The 23,714-nt window shown below is 45.9% G+C and overlaps 1 protein-coding gene across 1 annotated transcript in view; it reads left to right on the forward strand.

Moving 5' to 3' along the window:
- The first annotated feature begins 9,630 nt into the window (after positions 1-9,630).
- The window catches only part of MARCHF4 (membrane associated ring-CH-type finger 4), an 87,347-nt gene continuing 73,263 nt past the window's right edge, over positions 9,631-23,714 (forward strand). The window contains exon 1 of the mRNA XM_045852318.1: positions 9,631-10,152. Within this exon, the coding sequence (XP_045708274.1) occupies positions 9,631-10,152 (522 nt within the window). The remainder of the gene's footprint in view (positions 10,153-23,714) is intronic.

Here is a 23,714-nt window from a genome sequence, read left to right on the forward strand (position 1 = left end):
TTTATTTCAGTTAATAAAGAGTTATTCTGCCCAACAGAACTACAAACATTCTCCTACGCAATGGAATTGGCAACAAACTCCTTCTTAGTTTTCCGATAGCCCATGCTTCTCTTCAGCGGTGTTAATGCCAGTCATTGTGCTGGACACTTGCTTGGCATGTGTGCTGTCTGTCCATTCCACCACAACCCTCTAAGGGTCTCATCTTCTAGGTAAGGAAACTAAGGCTCAGAGAGGTCAAGTGACTTGCACTGAGGGACATGCCTCAGATCCATATCCGGGCCCTTTTTTATGACAAAGCCCTTGCTTTGTTCATTCTACACAAACACCCTCACACGTCTGACTGCCACACATGTTTCCCACATAAGTGAATTGGAAGAAATGCTGGCTGGGCTGGTTTTTCTGGGGAAAACACCTGCAGGGGTGTCCATAAAGGGGAACATCTGGGAGACAGGGCAAGGACCAGGAAATAGAGGCTTGAGATTAGGAGAGTAGCGTGTTAGGCAGGGGTACTAGTGATGGGAAGAGGTCGTGTTTGGTGAGGAAGTTGAAAAACTCAATGCCTGGCTCGGGATTTGGGAAACCGAAATTTATTTGTTTTGCTGTTTTGGATTGGATTGGATAAACAGGACATTAAAATTATTAGTTAAGTCTCTGAATATATATTTGCCTTTGCAGATGCTTGGAGGGGGCAGAGTTTGTCCACATAAATGATGCTGTGTCACATAAATGATGCTGTGCCATATAAATGACCCACAAGAAGGAGGTGGGGGTTGCTGCCATCATAATGGGAATACTCAATTGTGATTGAGCATTGACTATGGGCCAGACACCATGTGAAGGGCTGTCCACAATTTTCTTCTTTAGTGTTTATGTCACTGTATAACGTTGGTTCTATTTTGCTTGCAGACAAGGAAACAGGCACAGAGACATTGAGTGAAGTGGCCAAGTTCACACAACCATGAACTACTCAATCAGGACTCAGTGTCCCACCCTATCCGCACAAAGAAAATTCTGAGACATGCCCATGTACTAAGCACCCTTTACTCTCTGGGCTCTGTTCATGAGAATGCATCTTGGGTTTCAAGAGGCAACTTTGTGTTGGTATTTCATTATATGGAGCAAAGGGCACAAAATCTTAAGTGAATAGCTTAATGGATTCTCACACAATTATATACTCATGTATCAGCTCTCTATATCCATAACTATATGAATCTGAAATGGTAGAAATGACAAACACTGTAGAAATGTAGGCACAATAAAAAAATCTTCAGGTAAAATTACTTAGAACATAGCGGTACAGCATGCACATGGATGATATTATAGTCACCTTGTTATAATTCACAGAACCCAAATCTTCCTTATTTTAGAGGGTTATGAATTCAGATGCTCAGGGTGTCTGAGGTATAAGGTGGCATAAACTGGGATGCCATGGGGCTTTCTTTGCGTTTATATCCATTCCGCTTCACATCGCATGCACAGATAAACTTTGGTGTTCTCCCTATAGGGAAGACTTGACATGTCCTGTAAATTTCTCAGGAGAAAAAGGATGTATAAATTCAAGGTTTTATTATTGCTATGCATGTATCTAAAAATCAATATTTCTATCTGTCTGGCTATCGACCTACATGTGCACATTGGGCAGCCATTTCAAACAGGCTCTTTTTTAAAGTCGCACTGCACTGAGTGGGCTCTCTATTAAAACGGGTTCTGTGTACATGGTTAAAGTTCACGGGGTGTGAGCATCAATGCACACACATGAACTGAGGAAGTCTGTGGTATAAATACAGATTATATTTCTGTATAGAACGATGTATGTATGTATACACATGCATTGTAAACACCTAGAATTCTATGATTAGTCACATATCACTAATGGAACAAGATGGTATGTTACCAAGGGGGCAGGTCAGTGGAGAGCTTTCCCCCATGATGCTCTGGGACCAGACTGGGATGGACACCCCGCAGAGGCACACCCAAAGGAGCCTAGGGTATCTTTGGCTGAGACCACCTCCCCCTTCATCCCAGCCTGACTCTGAGCAGGCAAGTGCCCTCTCAGCACAATTGAGAAGCAGCTGCTGTCTTTCATGTCCACTGCCTCCTTGCAAGCTTTTTGAATATTTAATAATACCATTTGCCTTCCCAGAAAGAGCTCGGAGAAGCCTGCACAGTCATTGGTACGGGAGATGGGCAGCAAGGCTGTGGCTGACAGTCTTTCCCTTCCAGGAGCATCCTCAGCTGAAAGGTACAGATGGCTCTGGGCTGAGGCTGTGCCAGCCAGAGCGGGCCATGCAGGTGGTCTCAGGCACCCGTCAGCAGCGATAGAGAGGAAGAGGAAGTGCTGAGCGGGTATCAAGTGACCAGGGCATGAAGTGAGAAGGAAACCAGAGACTTATTTTCTACTCACATCTGAGAGTTTGGCTTGAATTCAGGTTACTGCTGTGTATTTCATAAAATGATAAAGCTGGACTGAACCACATTGCTCTTCTGATCCCAAGAGAACATTTTATAAATTGAGAAACTGAGGCCCAGATTGTAGCCAGTCCTGAAGTCACAGAACTGATCAGTGGCCAAGCTGTTTCTACAACCCAAGGCTCTGTTCCTATTCTTGGAATGAAACAGCATAGAAGTTTATTTGGCCTTTTCTCACTACTTATTTCTGCCAGCCAACCCACATGCCAGTGGGTCATTCCCTCTCATATCACCTCTGTTATAGCACCTGTCACTGTATGAAATTAACTTACTTGTTGGTCTGCTTATCTGTTTTCCACATGGGGATCTGAACTTTGTGAGAGCAAAGTGGAAATGTAGGCACAATAAAAAAAATCCTCACAAAGTCTGTCTTGCTCCCTGATGAATCTCTATCATCAGGAATGGTCCAGAGTCCAGCGATGAGCACATAAATATCTTCTCCGCACCTTTTCCATGTCACTTATCTTGCCTCTTTTTCATATTGATTTGGAACTTGCTCTTTACTCACTCCTGTCTGGAGGAGAATATCAGCTCTTAGCAGGGGAGTGGCCAGTCCTGGTTCTGTGGTGCCTGAAAACTGGAGGGTAAGATCCTGGCTTTGAAATTCATCTTCTAAGCCAGTGCTCTCCACGGTGGAGCTCAAGTGCCACCTGTTTCAGAATTGCCCAACGAACTGGACAAAAAAAATATGTCCCAAGTCCCATGCTAGATAAATAAGTCAGAATCTCTGGAGGTAAGATTCTACCCAGGAATCTGCACTTTTTTTTTTGTATTACAACTTCACAAGCACCCAAGGTGATCTTTAAGACACACAGGCTTGAAAAGAGCTCTCTAAGGCCTTAAATTCAGCTCACCAATGAAGCATACTACAATATTTATTTTTTCCTGTGAGCACTCACATTCACACTTGCACTGTCTTGTGCATGACCAAACTTGGTGTAAGGTCAGAGTAGAGGGCCCTGAGGCACAGCAAGCATGGGCACAGTGACTGGTGTGACCAGATCTCTGAAGGGACAGACCATCAGTTTGGCTGTGTTCTATTTGTTGGAAACAAGCCACTAGGTCCAGGCTATACTCAAGGGCCTGAGTACCAGGAGGTGGGCATCACTGAGAGCTCTTTTAGAGGCTGCCCACCACACCTTAACCTGAATTTTGAACTATCTTTTGACATGGAGTAGTGTGGCAGAGAGATAATAACTGTATGGGGTACTGTATCTTGTACCTGGAAATTTAATTTAAAAGGCAGCCTTGCTTCCTAAGAACAGCATAGGCTTCAGCTCGAGAGAGACTTCTGTTAGAATATAAACTTCGGTGGCCACCGACTATATAACCTTAGACTTGGTTTCTCTGAGCTTCTATTTTCTATTTATCCAAAAACATGTGGGAAATACTTACTACCTAAGTAGTTCTGAGGACCAAAAAAATCATCTGGGCAAGGCACATGCAAAATGCAGGTTTCTAGGGTGCCCCCCCCAATTCTTATTCAGCAAACTTGGGGTGACACCTTAACAATTTCTATTTTTAGTAAGTGTCCAAATATTTCTAAGTACATGTATATGGTAGCTGTTAATATTTTGCATTTATTTTTGAGGAACTTTACATTTGAAGAGAGTCAACTATAACAGAATGGAAAGCAAACTGCATTGAGGATTAGAAGATGTCTCAGTTTTAGCCCTTGTCTGACACTGGCTTTGCTGTAGGATCCTAGGCACAGAGCCACCTAATCTTTCTGGACCTCTTTTTTTTCCCCCCCCAGTCCCTGTAAAAAGCCTTCTAGCCTGAATACTCTCTGTCTAGGTGAAGGAGAGACAACAGCTGCTAGCATCAGATCCTTTTAGGGCTTTCCTGGTTGGAGAAGCTAAAGCAGTGGCCGCCATAAGAAGTCTTCTAGTAACTCCGTGTCTCTTCATATTTCTTCCTGAAGACTATCCCTTGGAGGCACTCATTCCTCTGTCTTCCTAATTCACATGACCCCAGCGTCTCCGTATGTAATGAAATATATCTGAAAACAACCTAATTTAAAAGAATAAATCTATTAAGGAGCTGAGAACTTTCTGGCGTGAAATGAAAAATATTGATTGCTTCTCACCTGTTAGCAGTGAAATCCCATCCAGTTAATTAACCTGCTCAGAGATAAAGTTTATTTCTGCCCTTCACCTTCAGCTCCAAATCTTTAAAACTATTAAAACAAGTACCTGGTCAATACATAAATCCTCTCCCAGAGTGGTGTTCAGGACCTTCTGTGGTCTGGCTCCAGCCTCCCTTTTTGACTTTACTTCCAGCTACTTACCTTCAAGTCCCTTCCACTCCAGCCAAACGGGAGAACTAATGTTTTCAGCATTCCCACTGACGCAAATATGCTTCCCGCCTCTGAATTTTACATATTTTAACTCAGTTCAGGTGTCACTTCTTGAAAAGGGCTTTCCTGAAGCTCTGGCATCTTAACCTTCCACCACCTCTCCTAATTGCTGCCAAGTTGCAAGCATTAATTACCATCTTATTCTAAACACTCCCAAAACTTTGTATGCCTTGGTAGTACTTATTATTTTGTACCTTCCCTTACGATTATGTAAACATTTAGAGTACTACACCCTTGAGGATGCAGTTCCAATTCATTTTTGTGTTTCCTACCTCTTCCAACACAATGCCTTGCCTATGATTAGTGTTCAGTAAATATTTTTTGAATGCTTAAATGGAGACTCATTGATTTAACATTTTCTTTATTGTGGCTTTTACTCTTGGGGCTCACAACCGCTGTTTCATCATCAGCACAAGGAAACTCTAACTCAGTGAACTGCTTTTCAGGATTTACATTGTATTTAAAGTAGCCTTCTCAAGCCTTTCAGTCTTTCTGAAGGCAGACCTGTTGTTGCTTCTTACCCTTAGCAGCTTTCCGCTTCCAGAAATCCTTTTGCTTTTGGTGGAAGGGTTGGGAAAGACAGTCCTCTTATGGATATCGTCCTTTTCTATAGTTCTGAATGCAGGCCTTATGTGGCTTTTCTAGCTTCTGTTCCAATTTACTTGCATGCCACACTTGGAACTAGTATTTCACCAGCACAAAAATCAGATATTCAATTTTAGGTAAAGCAGATATTCAGTCATGTATGAGAACCCTCACATGTATGTGTCTAGCTTGAAGGGAAGAAATATGACAGCTTCATTAAATAATAAGGCCATCATTCATTCATTCAGTGTTCATTTTTTTGACCACCCACCAGAACTCAGGCGTTATATTATATGCTGATGATATAAGTATAAACACTGGTCGTTGCCTTCAAGGAGTTCTAAGTCTTGTACAGAAAGAATGTATGATGAGACCGTTATTATAGAGTGTGATTTGCATAATGTCAGAGGGAGGAGCAGGGTGACGTGGAGCACAGAGAATTTTCTTGGAGAGCATATGGGCTCTTTTTAAACAAAGAACTTACCATTTGCAGCACAGTAGTCATGCTGATATCAATAATATACACATTATTTTGTACTTATTAATAGCATCGGCATCATCTTCAAACCACTCCCTCTGGGCCAGGTGTCAAAAGCCTCAGTGGGTGCTGAGGCATGATGCAAACAAGCAGCCACACTGGGTTAACCAAGACAGAGACTTAAGTCCTTGTTCCTTAGAACTTAGAAGAATGAATTGTTCAAGGAGATGGCAGCAAAGGGGTAATTTTCTTTGATTCAAAGGGCTGAACTTCATGCCAATGATATTTTGGTGCAGTAATTTTGAATGCTATTCTGTCTATGGTTCCTCTATTTCTAAAGACATTACCACAGCTGTGCAAATGACTCATTGGGATAGTTTGTCCAAGCCTATGGCTCTGCAGGGCTGTGTGTGTGTGTGTGTGTGTGAGAGAGAGAGAGAGAGAGAGAGAGAGAGAGATGTGTGTTTATAAGGAAAGGCAAGAAAGCAGTACAGCAAACATTGAATATTTTTACAGACCACTTTAAGTTTTTCTTTCTTTCCTTTCTTTCTTTCTTTCTTTCTTCTTTCTTTTTTTCCCTCTTCACATTCAGGGACTATTTCTCTACTAACTTTTTCCTTTTCTGCTCACTAGAAACTTCTTAGGAAGAATGAGGTAGGGTGACATGGGTCAGATGCAGAAATAAGAAAAGAAATTCAAATCTTTTTCAAATTACCATTTGCCAGCAGCTCAGTGAAAAGCTGGAGATACTGGTGAGGATGAAGCTGTAATATTTCTTTAGATGCTTATGCACTGCATTGAAAGAGGTCTATGGCTTGGAGTTATTAATGATAACTGTCGGGGTGGTGGTAGTGGTCATAATCCATTCAACAAATATGTATTGAGCACCTACTGCATGTCATCGCTGACCTGGACACGTGGGATAGAAATAGACCCCTCTAAACTATTTCTGCCATTTAGATCTTAAATTCTAGAAGAAATTGGCAAAGATTGTGCTAGCATTTCTCTGCTTGTTTGAAATATTTCCTTCACATCAGTCCCTAGTCATGAACGGCTTGTTCTCCATTAAGTCCCAGCATCGACACGAGAGTCACAAAAACTTTATCTCTTCCAAAACTTGCACACTGATTATCTGCTTAAATTTTTTTATGTGAGCAGGGAAATGGACTCTGGTTCAGACGTAGAAGCCTCTACATCTGTGTAGATGTATATGTGTGTTGAGCGGGGCAGTGATAGTGTACAGTGAGGAGAAATTCTACAGCCACGCTACCTACTGACACTTTCCAGCTGGGAAAAAATGCACGTTAATACCTGAATTGCTCTCCTCCACCTCGCTTGCCTTTCCCCTCTTCCTCCATTTCACTCCCTCCGCCCTTCCTTTCTAAACCCCTCCCTCTCCTCTTTCCTTTCTTTTCCCTTGGTCCCTCCCCACCCCTTCCCTCGCTCACTTCTCCTCTTCTCTGGCTTCCTCCCTCTTTAGCCTCTTTCCCTCTCACACCCTTTCCCTCCTCCATCCTCCCCCCCACTCCGTGGCGGCTGCGTCAGGCAGGTGGGGGCCTGACGCGCCGGGTCTGGGCGGGAGCTGTCCACTCGCCCGGGGTGCTGAATGCAGCAGCAGCGGCGGCCTCGGCGGCTGCGGCGGCCAAGACAGCTGAGAGCTCTCTTCGCTCCAAGCACATTGTTTCCAGTCCTCGGACGCTCAACTCACAGCCCACGCCACCTCCCTTCCAGCACCACCCCTTTGGGGACTGAGCCAAGGGGGCAGCATTCGCGGCGGCGGGTGCCGAGCAACGGCGGAAGACGAGACAACACCTGGCAGCAGCCTGGAATCGGATTTGCTTCCTCTCGCCTTTTATAAGAGATATATTTATACACGGTTTTGGGGAGTCGCGGAAACCAAGCCGGAGCCAAGTGCTGACTGCATCTTACCTCGGCCACACTGCTTCGTTTCCCTCTGCCCACCTTCAACTGGCCCCGCAAACAACCCTTACCTCGTTGCATCTGCGAGAAGAGGTAGCAAGAGCAAGCCCAGCCAGCCGGAGGCCGTGGAGAGGACGGGGTGGCGGCGTGGAGGGGGTCGGGGGGAGCGGGCCGAGGCCGCCCTTGGTGGGGGCGGGGGGGCAGGGCTGCCGTGAAGATCCGGCAGCCGCCCTCCTGCGCCCCCACCCCTCCAGAAGCGCTCTTTCCCGACTATTTGAGGACAGAATTGTTCTTCTTTCACTAGTATCATTTCATTTTTTATTACCCCCTTTCCCACTCCTCAGCCGCCCCCACCCCTGCGCCTGCCTCGCCTCTGGTTGCATGGCCGCGCTGCCCCGGTGCGGGGGCGCAGGGCCAGCCCCCCGGGAAGGAGGAGGAGGCGGAGGAGGATCATGAAGCCTGAAGTCGTGGCCGCGCCGGACGGCGAGCAGCAGCAGCCCGAGGACGAGCCAGAGCAGCCCCCGCCCCGGAGACGCCCGGACGTCGTCGACCAGCAGCCGCCACCGCCTCCCCAGAAGCAGCATCGCTGGCCGCGGGCAGACCTGGAGCCCGACGGCGAGGGTGACCACCGCCCCGCGGAGGAAGAGGAGCAGAACACGAGGCCACTCACCCACCCGGACCTGCCCTTCTCCTGGCCCTTGGCCCTCGCCGGAAGGGACCTTTGATGGGGCCAAGGGGAGGGGGCCTTGGATTTACAGACTGCCGCAGGGGTGGGTTGGGGGCTGAGGTCATGTAACTGCTCCTTCCTTCGGTCCCTTCTTACACGCCCCTCGTCTCTACTCCTTTTCTCTGCTCCACTGCCTCCCGCCCCCGTACACACCCTTCTTCCAGCCGGGGTCTTAGTGCTCAGGAAGAAGGCGTTCTGCAAGGGTTAAGAGATCTTTTCTTTTCTCCCCCTTTTCCCCTTTCCCACTCCCTTACTTTCCCACCTCTATTCTCCTAATTGGCTTCCCCCCTTTCTGTGCAGTCTTTTGGCTGCAGAAGCAAAGCACAAGCTCCTGGCCCAGGTTCACCTGCAAACCCTCCCCTGACTCCAACCACTCTCTTAAAAAGCAACGCTGGTGCTTCTGGGGTTAATTGCCTCCGTTTTCTGTCCAGAGATTTAAAACTAGTCCCAACCTCCTTCTTTCCCATCTTACCCCCTAGTCCCCTTGCCCCACCAACACACACACAAACCAATCTCTTGCTACCTGAGGAAAAACAATCTTTTCTCTCTCCCATATGCTGGCCCTCAATTCTTCACTGAGCTAGTTTGCCCCAGTTGCAGCTCGATTCACTCTAAATTTAATTTAAAATTGTACCCACGTTTTTATATACAAGAAAAAAGATTTCCCACTGCCCAGGAATTTGAAAACAACCTAATAATCCTCTCCTGGGGAATTTCATAACAATTAGATTTTTATCCCAAGGCCCTAACAGCCTATCCTCAACATCTTTTATTCCCCTGCTCCTACCAGTGCCCTCAGGTCATAGGCACAGAGGAGGCACCCTGAGCAAAGCCTAAGGTTGGGGTGAGGTAGGTGCGAAGGGCAAGACAAACTTTTTTTGTTGTTGGATTTTCCAGGTAAAGTTCAGAATCAGTGACTTGCAGTCATAAGTCCTGAGGGTAATTTATTTGCTTCTTGGAGGGGGTATTAGAGGAGCCAGTGAGAAAGCAGACTCCTGCATAACACAGCTACACTGTGGACCCCCCAAAATCATTCTATCTTCGGCAAAGACTCCAGCTGCCCCTCCCGGGTTCTCTGCTTCCACTGGGCACATGCTGATGCCCCTGAGCGGGCTGCTCTGGTGGTGGTGCTGCTGCTACTGCTGTGCCTGGTACCGCTGTGGACTGTGCATCCCGGCTCCCCAGATGTTGCGCCACCAGGGTCTCCTCAAGTGCCGCTGCCGCATGCTCTTCAATGACCTGAAGGTTTTCCTGCTGCGGCGCCCCCCTCCAGCGCCCCTGCCCATGCACGGCGACCCCCAGCCCCCTGGTTTGACAGCCAACAACAACACCCTTCCAGCTCTTGGTGCCGGAGGGTGGACAGGCTGGAGGGGCCCTAGAGAAGGGGTGGGCAGGGAGACCCCTCCTCTGCCACCTCCACCACTTTTGCCACCGTCTTCTGTGGAAGATGACTGGGGTGGCCCAGCCACAGAGCCACCTGCCTCACTGCTCAGCAGTGCCTCCTCAGATGACTTCTGTAAGGGGAAGGCTGAGGATCGCTACTCACTGGGCAGCAGCCTGGACAGTGGCATGAGGACCCCGCTGTGCCGCATCTGCTTCCAGGGGCCAGAACAGGTGAGACTGCTTTTCCCTCTTCCTGCTTCCTTGTGATATCTGCAGATCTTGCAGACTGCTGCTTCCTACTGGCCCTGGGGAACCGTTGTGTCATGTCTAATGTGAGGACTGTAAGTTTTAAGGGCTCCTCAATGATGTTTCTTCTGGTTAAGTTTTCCCAAAAGGTGTCTGGTTCCTGGTGCAGCCTGTTTGGTGGCTCAGTTGTATCTCAGTTTTTGCATTTTCCTTCCAATGCTAGTGTCTTCAGTTTCCTGCAAAAATTCTGTAAGTGTCCTCAAAATAGAAGATCCCGAAGTCAGAAGCAATGCAATGAAGGAACCTGGTGGTCCATTCATACTTGTTGTGAAGATATCCTTTGACCTGATGTGTTGTTAGTGGCCTTTTCTCCAGCCTGCCTTCAGTTCCAGATTCAAACTTCTTCCCTCCATGAGAGTGTGTAGAGATCTTGTCCTCTTTCCCTGTTCTCATGGACTAAAACCTAACAAGCCTGTGTCTGATCTTTCATTTTGAGACTGCCCCCTTCCATATGATATTGTATCCTCAGCAGTGTGTTTTAGTCACTGCAGAGGAATCAGAGAAGGATTCTAGGTCTGAGAAGACCACAGCTTGTTAAGACACTTCTTGGCAGATTCAAATTTTTCTTAGGTTGAAAGCAGGTAGGTAAGTGGGGTGAGAGCGAGTATAAGGTAAATAGAGAAGCTAGTAGGAAATCTTGTCATATCTATTCCCCTTCTCCAGCCTGAAGCACATCAACTTAGATGGTCCTGTCAACTCTCCCCATCTAGGATAGGGGGTGGCAAGTGCCTCATGGACCAGAGTCTGAGGGTTCTCACTACCATTCATTCAGATTTTCACAGATGTACTTACCCCACCCTCTCTGAGCTCCACTTCCAATCTAGTGTCTGCAGTGCTGGATAGCACATGCACACGCTTCTAGAGTCACATTGTGGCAACATTTTCCACAGAATCCCAGATCTTAAAATCTGATCTAGTTGATCATGCTGGAGAAAGAATATCCACTTGTACCCTGGGCAGGAATATGTGGCCACATCAGCTGCTTCTTCACTGATTTCCAAGAAGTGGAGGGAAGACTTCCGGGTGCTCCCTGAACAAATGCAATGCATTAGAATGCCATGCCAGTGTTCCTGAGCGGTCCTGATTCTTGCTGAGGGCTTGCCTTGTGAGAGGAGGGCTTAGCTGACATTTTCATTCATTTTTTTCTTTGCTCTGAATGGAGAAAGCACTTCAGGGACAGATAATGACTGAGGCCACAGCCTGGGTGTTATGAAAGGAAGTGATGTAGATCTTGGGGTAAATAAATATCTCTGAGATGTGGTGGGCTGGATTCTGCCTTCTTATGATGAGGACTGCCTGAAGTCCCAAATGAAGTATTGCCCAGAGTTGAGGGCTCCTGTTAAGGGAGCAGGTCTGGGATCCCTGCTCAGTGCCTTTCTTTCTGCCCTTCTCTTCACTCCCAGCGCTGGGACTCCAGCAGACACAAGGTGGAGTGGCTTGGCCGAGCAGAAGGGGTGCCTCACTTTGGAATACACCTGATCAGGATCTCGCCCCAGTAAGGAGCCTCACCTATTCCAAAAGAAGGAATTATTTCATTTATTAACTTCTTAAGCTATTTCTTTCTTCTTCCATATGGGCTTGCTCAGATCTGTATGTCACAAGGGCTGCTGGGAGTGTGGCTTTTGGTAAGAGCACCCTTGCCCATAGAGAACTGCAAGACTTGCAGCTTGGTTTCAATGGTATTTCACCTGCTGTGTGAGCTTGATATTGCTTTAATACCTCGGCGCCCCTTTCCCAACTTCTGTGATTTGAAGATACCTTGTTCAGTTCCCCCTCCTTTTCTTATATGTATTGGGAAGATCCAGGAGATAACGAGCATGAAAATGCCTTAAGAGGAATTGATATATAATAGAATGTATTTTCATCATGAAAAAGCAGTCAGTATTTTGTGGAGAAAAGGAAAATAATGAGATCATAAGAATATTGTGAAACACCTTCATATGCTACAGGGTTGGGTCACAGATTAGGAGGTCTTCTTTCTTGTTTATTATGTTTATTATGTGTCATAAAGAAAGCATGGACTAAAAAAGCTAACACTAAGAAAGAAATGGGCTCTATTGTTATGTAGGAGAAATAGGATATCATGTCGGCATTAACATGGGATCAAATCAAGTAGTTCTTGCATATTATTCTTATATTTGGGGGATTTGTTTTATCTGTGCAGGAACCAGGAGATTAAAATGAGGCTCTATGTTAAAGAAATATTAAGAGCAATGTGGGTTAGATGTGGGGAACACATTTTCCCACTTGTTGTTCATCTTTCTCCACAGCATTTCAGTGAGGAAGGGAGACAAAAGAGAAAGAGATGAGAAAAACTTTCTTGAGAAAGGAAAGAAAGAGGGAGAGAGAGAGAGTGGGCGTGGGGAGAGAAGCTGAGATTTCAGTATCTCAGTTTCTGTTCAGGGAGAGAGCAATTGTCCACAAGTGGCCCTGAAAGGAGTGCCGACAGTCTGTAATTTCAAGGCTGAATGTTTTAGTCTTTTTTTCTGCCCAAACAAAGGAACCGAACAGCTCCCCAGTCATTTGCCACCACTCTAAGGGCTAAAGACTGCCAAGAATGAAGATGTGGTCTCTTCCTGCTAGGGACTTATAATGTATGTGGTGAGGGGCAACTGAAGGATCTAGCTAGTACCACATATCTTTGATGCGTGTTTAAGGACATTGCATCATTCATTCATACATGTATTTAATACATATGGACTGGGTATCTATAGCGTGCCAGATGCTGTTCCAGGCACTGAGGGTCCAGGAGTGGACCAAACAGATGAGAACAAGGGGAAATGAGTTAGACAATAATGAAAGGGAGGGCTTGCAAAAGATGCGGCTACATTAGATACAGTGATCGGGAACAGCCTTCCTAAGAATGTGCCCTCTGAGCTGACACCTACACCATGAGAAGGACCCCCTGAGGTAAAGGTCTGGGGAAGAGCACTGCAGGTGGAGGAACAGCAGGTTCAAAAGCCTCAGTATGAACAAGCTGAGCAGGTTTGAGAAACAGAAGAGAGGACAGGAGGAGGCAGGGGGACAGGTGTGAACCAATGCCTTGAGAGACAGCTTGGCTTCATGCCAGAAAGCCAGCTGAGTACCCACTTTCCCCCTCTCAGCCATTCATTCAGGTGGGTCAGGGGTCAAGGACCCATGACAGTGTGAGAAAGAGCCCAGTCACCAACTCCTCACCCTCCATTTCTAGTTCACTTTGAGGGACCATGCACCTTGGTGGGTAAGCCAAGGTGTCTAAAGCCAGGTGGCCCCAGTTTGAGGTCTGAACACATGGCATAGCCTCTCTGTGACTCGGGAACCTCATTTGTAAAACTGAGATAATGATGATAGTCCCAATTCATAAGGTCATTCTGAGAATCAGATGAGGCAACACAGTTAAAGCAGTGCCATCACAGTGTTGTTGTGGTCGTCGTCGTTGTCATCATTGCCATCATCTCAGTACCATGAGGGTACTCCTCTTGCCTTACTTAAAAGGAAAAATGTGCCGTGGCTTCCAGTCTGGCAGGAGGGGTGCTGTGATCGTGGTCTGTGTCAGGAGACTGTTTCCCATGAGCTCACAATGCTCTCAGTGCTGGCCTGTTTCCTCCATCAAAAGTCTCTACGAAGTGCCCACCTACGCCTGCTGTCCTGCTGGGCAGGGTCTAAAGACACAGGGCTGATGTGGCCCTGCCCTCTGGGAGTTTGACAATCCAACCCAGACATCACAGAGGCTGATAGAGATCAAGAACACAAAGACAGTGAGTCACAGGTGAATTACAGTGATATCGGGCACAAGAAAGGGATGCATGTTTAAAAGCAGCTAGTGTGTGGGGTGCCTATTCAGAGAGGCAGGTGGGAGAATTTGCTACCTTTTCTCCAACTAGGCAGAGAAGGCTTCTTCTCTGTGGCTGCTGAAGACCGAGTGAGATGAAATAGACTTAGGGCTGAGTTTAGGAACCCTGAAGCAGTAGAGATGTGAGACACAAGGGTAGTTTGACAAAGAGGTAGGGCTGCTTCGGAGCACCTGGAGGTGGGTACAAAGATAAAACCCACATGGCAGTGGTAGTGGCAGGGCACCTGTCCTGAACTTAATGGAAAGCAGGAAATGAGTCTGAAAGAGATTGATAGGCTTTGTCTACCTCTCTTATTCTTCCTGGGGTCAGCTTCCCTGGAGCTCTGTGTTCAGAAGGGGCAAGAGTAGTGTGAAATATTTTTTAAACATTTATTTATTTATTCTTAAAGAAAAGGGAAAAATGGAGAGAAACATTGATGTGAGAAAGAAATATCAACTAGTTGCCTCTCATAAGTGCCCCAACAGGGGACTAGCCCACAACCCAGGTATGTGGCCTGGCCCAGTATCGAGCCTATAGCCTTTTGTTCTATGGGACAATGCCCAACCAACTGAGCCTTCACCAGTCAAGGCTAGCATGGAATATTTTAGTCAGTGTTTTGGATTCTTGGGGAGTAAGAGAAGGGCTTTGCAGAGCTTAAGCAAACCTGGAGGCCCCAAGATGCAATTAGAATCTTGGGAATGGAGATGAGATATACAGCATTTTAGAAGTGAGTCAAAAGTGCATTATTTTCTTAGCACTGTGATCCAGTTTTACATTTCTTTGCATGATTGTTTAATTAATATCTGTCTCCATAAGGAACAGATCTATCCCTAACATTCATGGAACCTCAGGCAAGAGTATAGAGGATCACATGGCATAGACCAAGATATTTATTTAAAAGTAATAAATCCAGCAAGTGAATTACAGCAACAAAATGCATTTTATCCTTCTATTCTTACAAATATACCTGCAGATCATTCTGGAAGACAGGTTTGAATTTAGAACTGTAGACCTGGCTATTGTGGCTCAGTGGATTGAGTGTTGGCCTGTGAGCCAAAGTGTCACTGGTTTGATTCCCAGGGTACATGCCTGGGTTGTGGGTCAGGTCCCTAGTGCGGTATGCTTGAAAGGCAACCACACATTGATGTTTCTCTCCCTCTCTTCTCCCTCCCTTTCTCTCTAAAAATAAATAAATAAAATTAAGAAATTAGAATTTCTAGATTCTTCTTAATTCTGTGCCAGCCAAATGGGGATATCTAGCCCTTGGACTGCCGGCTACTCAGATTCCCTTTCCACTGCTGGCTCCATCCTGCACCATGATGAACCTTGTCGATAGGCATGTAGACACTCCAGTTGGCTTGTCCAAGCTCCATCCATGCTGTTCCTTGTCTTGTCCCATTTGAATAAAAGAAACCTGAGGCTTCTGGGAGCAAACTCATGGCACAATAGGCTGAAATTCCAGACTGGCATGTCTCCTTGACCCTGCAGACTCTTCACCCTCTGGGCGGGGTGCAGCTGAAAAAGGGCCAGAGTGGGGTCCTCTACAGCATGGGGCTCTTTTGCCTGGGCCTCAGAGAGGAACTGCAGAGGGACTGTAAAATCTCTGGAAGCAGCGACTTGTGTATTTATTCATCATTGGGTCATCAGCTCCCAATCCACTGCCTTGCACCTGCTTCATATTCTAAAGTATTTGTTGAATGAATAAGTCTCTAGAGCAGGGGTCCCTAACCTGCGGGCCACATATCAGTACTGTTCTAGGCCTGTTAAGAACTGGGCCACACAGCAGGAGGTGAGCTTGAATATAATGTGTTTGAGTCATCCTGAAACCATCCCCCACTCTGCCCTTCCATGGAAACTGCTCCTTGCTTCCAAAAAGGTTGGAGACTGCTACCTAGAGCTCATCCAGTGGGCAGCACCATGGGAGGGGGGGCTGGGGAGAAGAGACTACAAGGGAGAAAAGTACTCACTGGTATCAAAGGCTGGATGTGTGCTGTGCAGAAGAGGGGCAGATCTGCTCTGTGGGATCTCCAAGGGCAGTGCCTTGGCTAGCGATGGGATCTCTAGAAAATATAACTTGGGTTTTAATATTAGAAAGCACTTTCTACCAAAACTGTCCCAAGATAGTATAGGCTGCCTTAGAAGGTGGCTCAAATGAGTGACTTGGACTAGTGACCCTCAAGATCCCTTCTGAGCTTGAGAGTTGGGGTTCATTACAGTGACATGGCTTGGGTGGGTGGTCCAGAGAAAGTGTTAATCCAAGCAGAAAGAGATGAGCCTGCACCCTTTTCCAATTCAAGGGGTTATCTTATTGTAGGGTATTTAGTCCCAGTGTCTTCAGCAAAGATCACAAAGAACAGTCTCCATCCTGTGTTCATAGAAATCCCAAGTTGTTGGTAATCACATGATTGCTGCGATCATGAATTTACACCATGCACATACCACAGGAGGATAGCAAGGATTTCATGAACAATAGGCAACAGATACCATCATAGACCTAAGGATGCAGAACATCCCTTAGGTCTATGATGGTCAAAGGGGAAGCCCCAGTGACCCTACCCCAGAGTCATGAGTGAGCGGTTTTCGTTTTCCCATCTGGGTTCTTCCACTATAGTGTTTCAGTCCCTGCTTCAACCAGTCCAGTCCCTGTAATGTGGAAGCTCCGAGGACCCTTTGGTCACTCCAAATTCTCACCAGTGCTGTAGTTCTTTATTGGGAGATGATATAAGAATCTTAAACCCCACCATTGAGTTCCTGGCTATTTCCCAGATTTAGCTATCTATTATGAACACACATACACATGCAAACACACAGATAAAACGTTGAAAGCATCAGTCTCACTACCATAGACCAGATCAGAGATTGGAGCAGGGCAGATGCCTTGTGTCTTGACAGTTGTGGAGTGATTCTCACCTCAGTTGTCTGAAGATCCTCTAACAGTGTGCATCTTGGGATAATCCTTCTTCCCTTGCCAGCCTGCCTCTCCTTGTGGTGGGCTGGCTCATTTATTGGGTGTGGCTTCTAGCTGAGTCCCCCATACAGAGTTACTTAATAAAGCTGGTAGGGCAGGCGTGAAATATGCATTTTCAAAAGAGCCTTGGAGAAGAAAGGAGAGATATTGGAAATCTCAATAGTTTTCTCTCTCTCCTTGCACCCCGCCCTTCTCTCTTTTCCAGCTGGTATGTTGAAGGAGCCCAGTTGTGGCCTCTGAATTGGGGGAGGGAGAGTAGGTTTGAAGGGGAGAAGATACTAGAAGGAATATGGGAATGAGCAAGCTGCTTCTTGTTTGCTGGGAAGGAAGCCAACTTGGAAGCGAGCCCGGATAGAAAGGAGCTGGCCAGTGAATACTGTGTGGCCTGAGCTGCACAACATTCCCCTCTGAGGTGTATCAGAGGCAAGATAGAGTCTACCTGTACAACTATATGTAGTACACATGTGATACCACCCCCTGCATATGCAAAAAGTAAAATCAGGGTGCACATGAGATTGACTGCCTCATGCCAAAATAGGCAAAATGGAACAAGTTACAATTTGAGTTTCAGGTAGGTGCAAACTGTCAGAAAAAAAGAGGAGATCAGTAGATATGGGCTCTGTCCCACTCTGTGATCCAAGCCCGCAAGGGGGACACACTAGCCCCAATCTTGGACCCAGCTCATCACTTCCATGAAGATCAATCCAGGACTCACACTCAGAGACACTGAAGAGCATAGATCAAATCAGTTTCCTTCTTTATGCAAAGGTTACTTTGGATGTGGTTGAAGAAAATTAACATCAGTTTCTCCAAAAGAAGCCTCTTAAAACTACCTTAACAGCTAGCATAGGGCTCTGCGTACAGTAAGGGCTGAGTATTTGTTGATCCTTTCCCCTCCCTCCTGGCCCACGTTCACTCCAGACTGATAGTGCTATATTTGACCTCTAGTGCACACATGGGAGAAGGTATATTTGTGTGTGCACATGTGTGTGTGTAAATTAAAGTGCCAGACAAAGGGAATATGGATAATCCCTGAGACCCCTTCTACCCTGTCCAGCCTCATTTTCTGATTCTATAAGGACAAGTAGTGATGATTCTTGTCCTGGTCATCACAGTGATCATTATCCTGACCGGAGGCTACCTAGCCCAGAGCAGAGCTTTGCTTACTCTATTGCAGGATGATGGGAAGAACAGAGGCTTTAAAGTCAGAAAGGAATGGATTTAAATCCCAGTTTGGGCCCTTCCCAGCTGGGTGATCTCGGGCAACTTGTTTCAACTCCTTAGTCCTAGATTTCCTTGCCTTCAAAACAGAAATGACATTCTTAACTTGCACACTCGTAAGGAATAGACGTGCTTTGTGAAGGTTCTAGGTGCACGGCAGCTGTTCATTCAGTGGGAGTGATATTTATCCCATTGTCTTAGTGGGGCTTAGAGGCTTGGAGTAGGGCCCCTAGATCCCACTGCTGCCTTTCCCACTCCCCTCTCTTACTAAAGCCTTAAAAATTCAGACATTGTAAGGAAAGCTGTGCTTCACCCATGGTAAATCCCCAGCTGTTTTTGTGCCTGATATCAGAGATGCACATATAGATCCACTGTCTCTGTTCGGCAGACTTTTGCCTCTGTAGTAAGGACTCAGCTGAACCTCTGCCCTCTCCTGCCTAGGTCCCTCATTCCCTACATACCTAGTTGTCTTTATCCATCTCCATCACCACCATGTTCTTGACAGGTCTTTATTAAGTGGCACTCTCTTCTTGGCAGGAGCTGTGCAGAAAGACACTTTCCTGGGCTCTGAGTCCCTAGAGGGCAGGAGCAGGCTGTGCACTGGGAGGAACATATAGAGAAAGTGGCAGAGAAAAACACTTCTTGCTCACAGTGTGACAGCAAGATGTTTGCATTTGGGCCCATCCCCAGATGAGTGTTGCTGAAAGCCTGGGATGGGTTGGGTACCCCAGACAGACATGTTAAATAACGTTGATTCTCAAGTGAGAACATTGTTCTTTTCAGTTTGCTCTCATGCCTTATGATTATGTCCAGGATAGAAATAAACTTCACTGGAGTGATAATATGTCTTTAGCACCTTTCTAACACTTGTCACTCTCCTTAGTAAACAAAGAGAGAAGGCGTCGGGCTCGGAGCCTTCAGATGCACAGTAATAGCTAGCCGGAATCTGTTAATCTTGTTTTGCTTGTGTTCATGTATGTTTCTTCTTCTTTTTTTTTTAAAATTAATAGACTTGATTGTTTTAGAGCAGTTTTAGGGTCAAAGTGAAACTAAGCTGAAAGTACAGAGTTCCCATATACTCACCTGCCCCCCACTCCTCCCACCCACTCCCCAGCTGTCAACACCTGCTCCAGAGTGGTGCATTCGTTACAACAGGTGAACCACCACTGACGCATTATCACCCAAAGTCCACAGTTTACCTTGGGGTTCACTCTCGGTGTTGTATATACTAAGGGTTTTGACAAATGCATGATGGCCTGGATCTATCATTATATACAGTATTATACATAGTAGTTTCAGTGCCTTAAAAATCCATCCATTCATCCTTCTGCTCTGACCTAGAACTCTTGGCAATACAGCCCAGGCTTTTCCAGATTGTCATGTAGTTGGAATCACACAGTATGTAGCCTTTTCAGATTGGCTTCTTTCACTTAGTAATAGACATTTATACTTCTTCCATGTCTTTTCATGGCTCGATAGCACATTTCTTTTTAGCTCTGAATAATATTCTATGATATGGGGGAACTTGTCTATTTTTTTCTTTTTAAATGATTCCAGTTTTTTACTTATGGCAGTGACAAAAAAAATCTCCTTTATAAATAAATTTATTGAAGTAGAAATGCAAGCCACTTAGAGAAAAATGTTAAGTATAAAGAAAATGATAGTATATAGATGGCACATGAACACATTGAAAAGCAGAAGTGACTGAAGTGTGGATAACACTGACCTGAGATGCACACTTCACAGTAATAGTTCTGAAACATCCATGGGGCACCAAGAAGTGCTTCGGGAAGAGGGAAAGTGCAGATTCTCAGTCCCAGGTTGGTGCTCCAGAATCTGCACTCACAATCCAGCTTGACGATTCCGAAGTAGGTCATTGCTTTAGGAATACAGTATACGAGGCTGGAGTTTGAGAAGACAGTAAATGGGAAGAAGAAATGCCTACGCCAGACTTGAGGTTCCTGGGCACACAAGGAACAGGAGTGTGGGCACTGGATGAGGAGGGAGGGCACAGGACCATGTGACTAGGAAGGCAGTGACAATGTGTCCCTCAGGACAGAAGTAGGAAGGAATGCCTCTTTATCTCTCTGTTCCACCTCAGTGATTTGAGAGCTACAGGTTTCAGGTGGGACAGCCACAAGATGGAAAAGCCTAACCCACACAGGAGTGTGCCATGGGAGAGATAAAACTTGTGTTAGACACCGTGAACTGCAGGTTTGCCTGTTGCCCTGCTCATGTTAATTTCCCTGGCTAATAAAACCACCAATTCCACTCCTGAATTATGTTCAGAAGGTATTCCTGAGCAAAGTCAAATCCAGGGCCACCTTGGGGAAGCCCCAGAGCCTCAGAGTCCCAGAACATGACCACGGATAGTGCACAGCTCGCTCCCTCACAGCTCACTGAGAACAAACAATGAAGCACGTTAGCTCAGGAATGACATCACTTTTGCCTCAAACTCATTGGCTGGATCTAAAACATAAGTCTGCCTAATGGCAATGGGGCTGGGGAGGGTCATCATCCTCTTCGGTGCCTGGACAGAGAGTAATCCAGGCATGAGTGAACTCTACAGGTCTCTCCCTCAACAGGGCTGTTGTGAGAATTAATGAGCTAACACACTCCCTGATCCACAGGAAGCACTCAATAAATAGTTTTGTTACTATTTCCTCATTTATAAAAGGAGGAGGTTGTACTCAGGAATGTCCAGTTCCTTCTGGTTCTGCTGTCCACTTTTATGCCACATCAGGTGGAGGAGCCATACCTGGGGCTGGTATGAATCCCACTCCCCACTCTGCTGATAAAGTCTCTCTGGAAGAATGGACTTAGAACTGGGCCTTAAAGACAGATCAGGGTGAGAACTTGGAAAACAGGAAATGAAGACAGCATATGTTCTAGGCATAGGAACAATGGAAGCGAAGAATCAGAAATGTTTTTGGAGAAAATTAGCACAGTGGTTAAGAACATAGGCTTTCATAGCCAAGTAGAACTGCTTTCCAGTTCCAGCATTGCTATGCAGATGTGTGACGTTGAGCAAGTCACTAACAGACTTGAATCCTCACTTCCTCCATTGTAGAATGGGAATGATAGTAATAGTACCTGTCTCAGAGGTTGTTGTGAGACTCAAGTGGCTCAAATGATATAATAATGCATGCAAAAATCTTGGCATAGTGTGGAATACGAACATACAATAAGTTCACAATTGATGTTATTGAACCTCACCAGCTTTCTATTGTTTTCAAACATTTTTTTCAAACTTTCTGGAGCATTTCTGCCTCAGTGTGTGTATAACTCTGGTCTAACCTCAGAAGGAGCTGCCAAGATATCACAGGAGTAGATGAAACTAAATGTACCCAAGCATTGCTGATAGCTTAAATACAAATTCCCTTACAGCTCTGCATACTATTTTTAAATTGCATGGGGAAGCCATTGCGATGAACAAAATCAAAAGCACCTGTCTGCTCTGACTGATGTGTCTCAGATGGTTGAATATTGTACCACAAGGCAAAAGGTCTCCAGTTCAATTCCCAGTCAGGGCACAGGACTGGGTGGTGGGCCAGGTCCCCAGTGGGGGGCCTGAGGGAGGCACATTGCTGTTTGTCTCTCTCTCTTCCTCCCTTTCCCCTCTCTAAAAATAAATAAATAAAATCTTTAAAAAAATTTTTAAAAAAGCATTCTTCACTTGTGTAGCATCTTGTTAATAAGTGTTGTATTCTCAATCAACAGATACTTAAAGTACAACCAAGGACTGCTGGGACTTGGACCTAACCTTTCTGCCCAGCCTCCAGCCTCATTGCTCCCACCTCCCATCAGATGATCCAGCTGATCCCCACTGACTGCCATTCCCCACGTATATCCTGCGACCCTCTGCATTTTGACTTCTATTAAAAGACTTTCTTCCTCCCAAGACATCCTTCCCATCATCTTTTACCAGCCCAAACCCTATCCTCCTCCAAGCCCGACCTCTCATGTCACCTCCGCATCCCACAACTCATCTCGTTCTGGCTGTGCTTCTGTAGCACTTATTCACCCCAGGCTGTTGGCTCTGCTATCCCCTTTGACCCCATTTTCTTCTCTTCAGTAGACACGAGCTCAAGGGATCGTGGCCCACATGTCTAGTTCACCTTTGTATTACCCACCATACCTGGCAGTTGTAGGGGCTCAAAAAGGGAGTATAGTTAATGAAATCAAAATCTGTTAGATATTTGAATACTTTTATGAATACACTAAAAAGAAAAGCAGTTTTTCCCTTCTAACCAACATCCTCCTATTTCTGCTAAGGGAGGTGCTATGCATGGAATGGTTTCCCCCCCCAAATTCCTGTGTTGAAGCTCTAACTCTCAACATGATGACAATTTGGAGATGGGGTTTTGGGAAGCTAATTAGGTTTTGATGAGGTCTGGAGGGTAGAACCTTCATGATGGGATTTGTGTCCTTGTAAGAAAAGACATCAGAGAGCTTGCTGGGTCTCTCACTGCCATGTGAGGACACAGTAAGAGGGTAGCCACCTGCAAACCAGGAAAAGCTCCCACCAGAACCCAACCATGCTGGCACCCTGGTCTTGGACCTGTAGCTTCCAGAACTGTGAGAAATAAATCTCCGTTGTTTCAGCCACCCGGTATGGCAGCCAAGGAGACTAATACAGTGGGGAGGGCGGATCTTATGTTTTTAGCCATCTCAGTGGCTGGCACATTCTCCCACCCCGCAGTCATTTGTTGAGCACACTAAGCACCTACATACTGTGAGTCCTTTACTGGTCCTGGCATGGGGAGTCTGTTGGTGAGCAGCCAGCATCCCTGCCCTCAAGGAGCTTACCTTCTTGATGTCAGCAGCAGAAACCTGAAGACATCAGACAGGCCAGAATTGAGGGACATCCAGCAAACAACCCATCAGTAGTCTTTGGGAGTGTCAAGGTTGTGCAAAACAAGGACTATTGCAGACTGTAAAGACCAGGGAGAAATAACAACAAAATGCAATGTGGGCTCCTGTAACAGCAACAACAAAAGGGTGTTAGTGGGAAAACTAAGTTTGAATGGGATCTTTTGTTTGGTTATGGTATTGTAGCATAATTTCCTGGTTCTGACAGTTGTATGGTGAATATGTATGATGTTAACATTGGAAGAAACTCAAGAAGGGATATACAGAAACTACTATTTTTGCAACTTTTCTGTAAGTCTAGACGCAGTTGAAAATGAAAAGCTAAAAAGAACAAACATGAACATAATCCTCAATTCCTCTATTTGTTTCCCTTTACCCTTTCTCCATCATGAGTGTGTTTCAATCAACATCTTCTTCCATTTCTTTTAATTCCTAAACATCTCTCCAATCCAGCCATTTCCCAGGAACTAAGCTGCCACCATGTCAGTCCAAGCTCCCCTCATTTCTCCCTTGGATTACTAAGCCTCTACTTTGACTCCCTGCTTTCATTTTTATATTCTCCATTCTTTCCTCTACAGAATTGTAGAGTGACTCTTCACTCAAGTCAGGTTCTT

The sequence above is a fragment of the Phyllostomus hastatus genome, unplaced genomic scaffold, assembly GCF_019186645.2.
Source record: "Phyllostomus hastatus isolate PE091 unplaced genomic scaffold, TTU_PhHast_1.1 phas_contig_137, whole genome shotgun sequence".
NCBI classification, from domain to species: domain Eukaryota; kingdom Metazoa; phylum Chordata; class Mammalia; order Chiroptera; family Phyllostomidae; genus Phyllostomus; species Phyllostomus hastatus.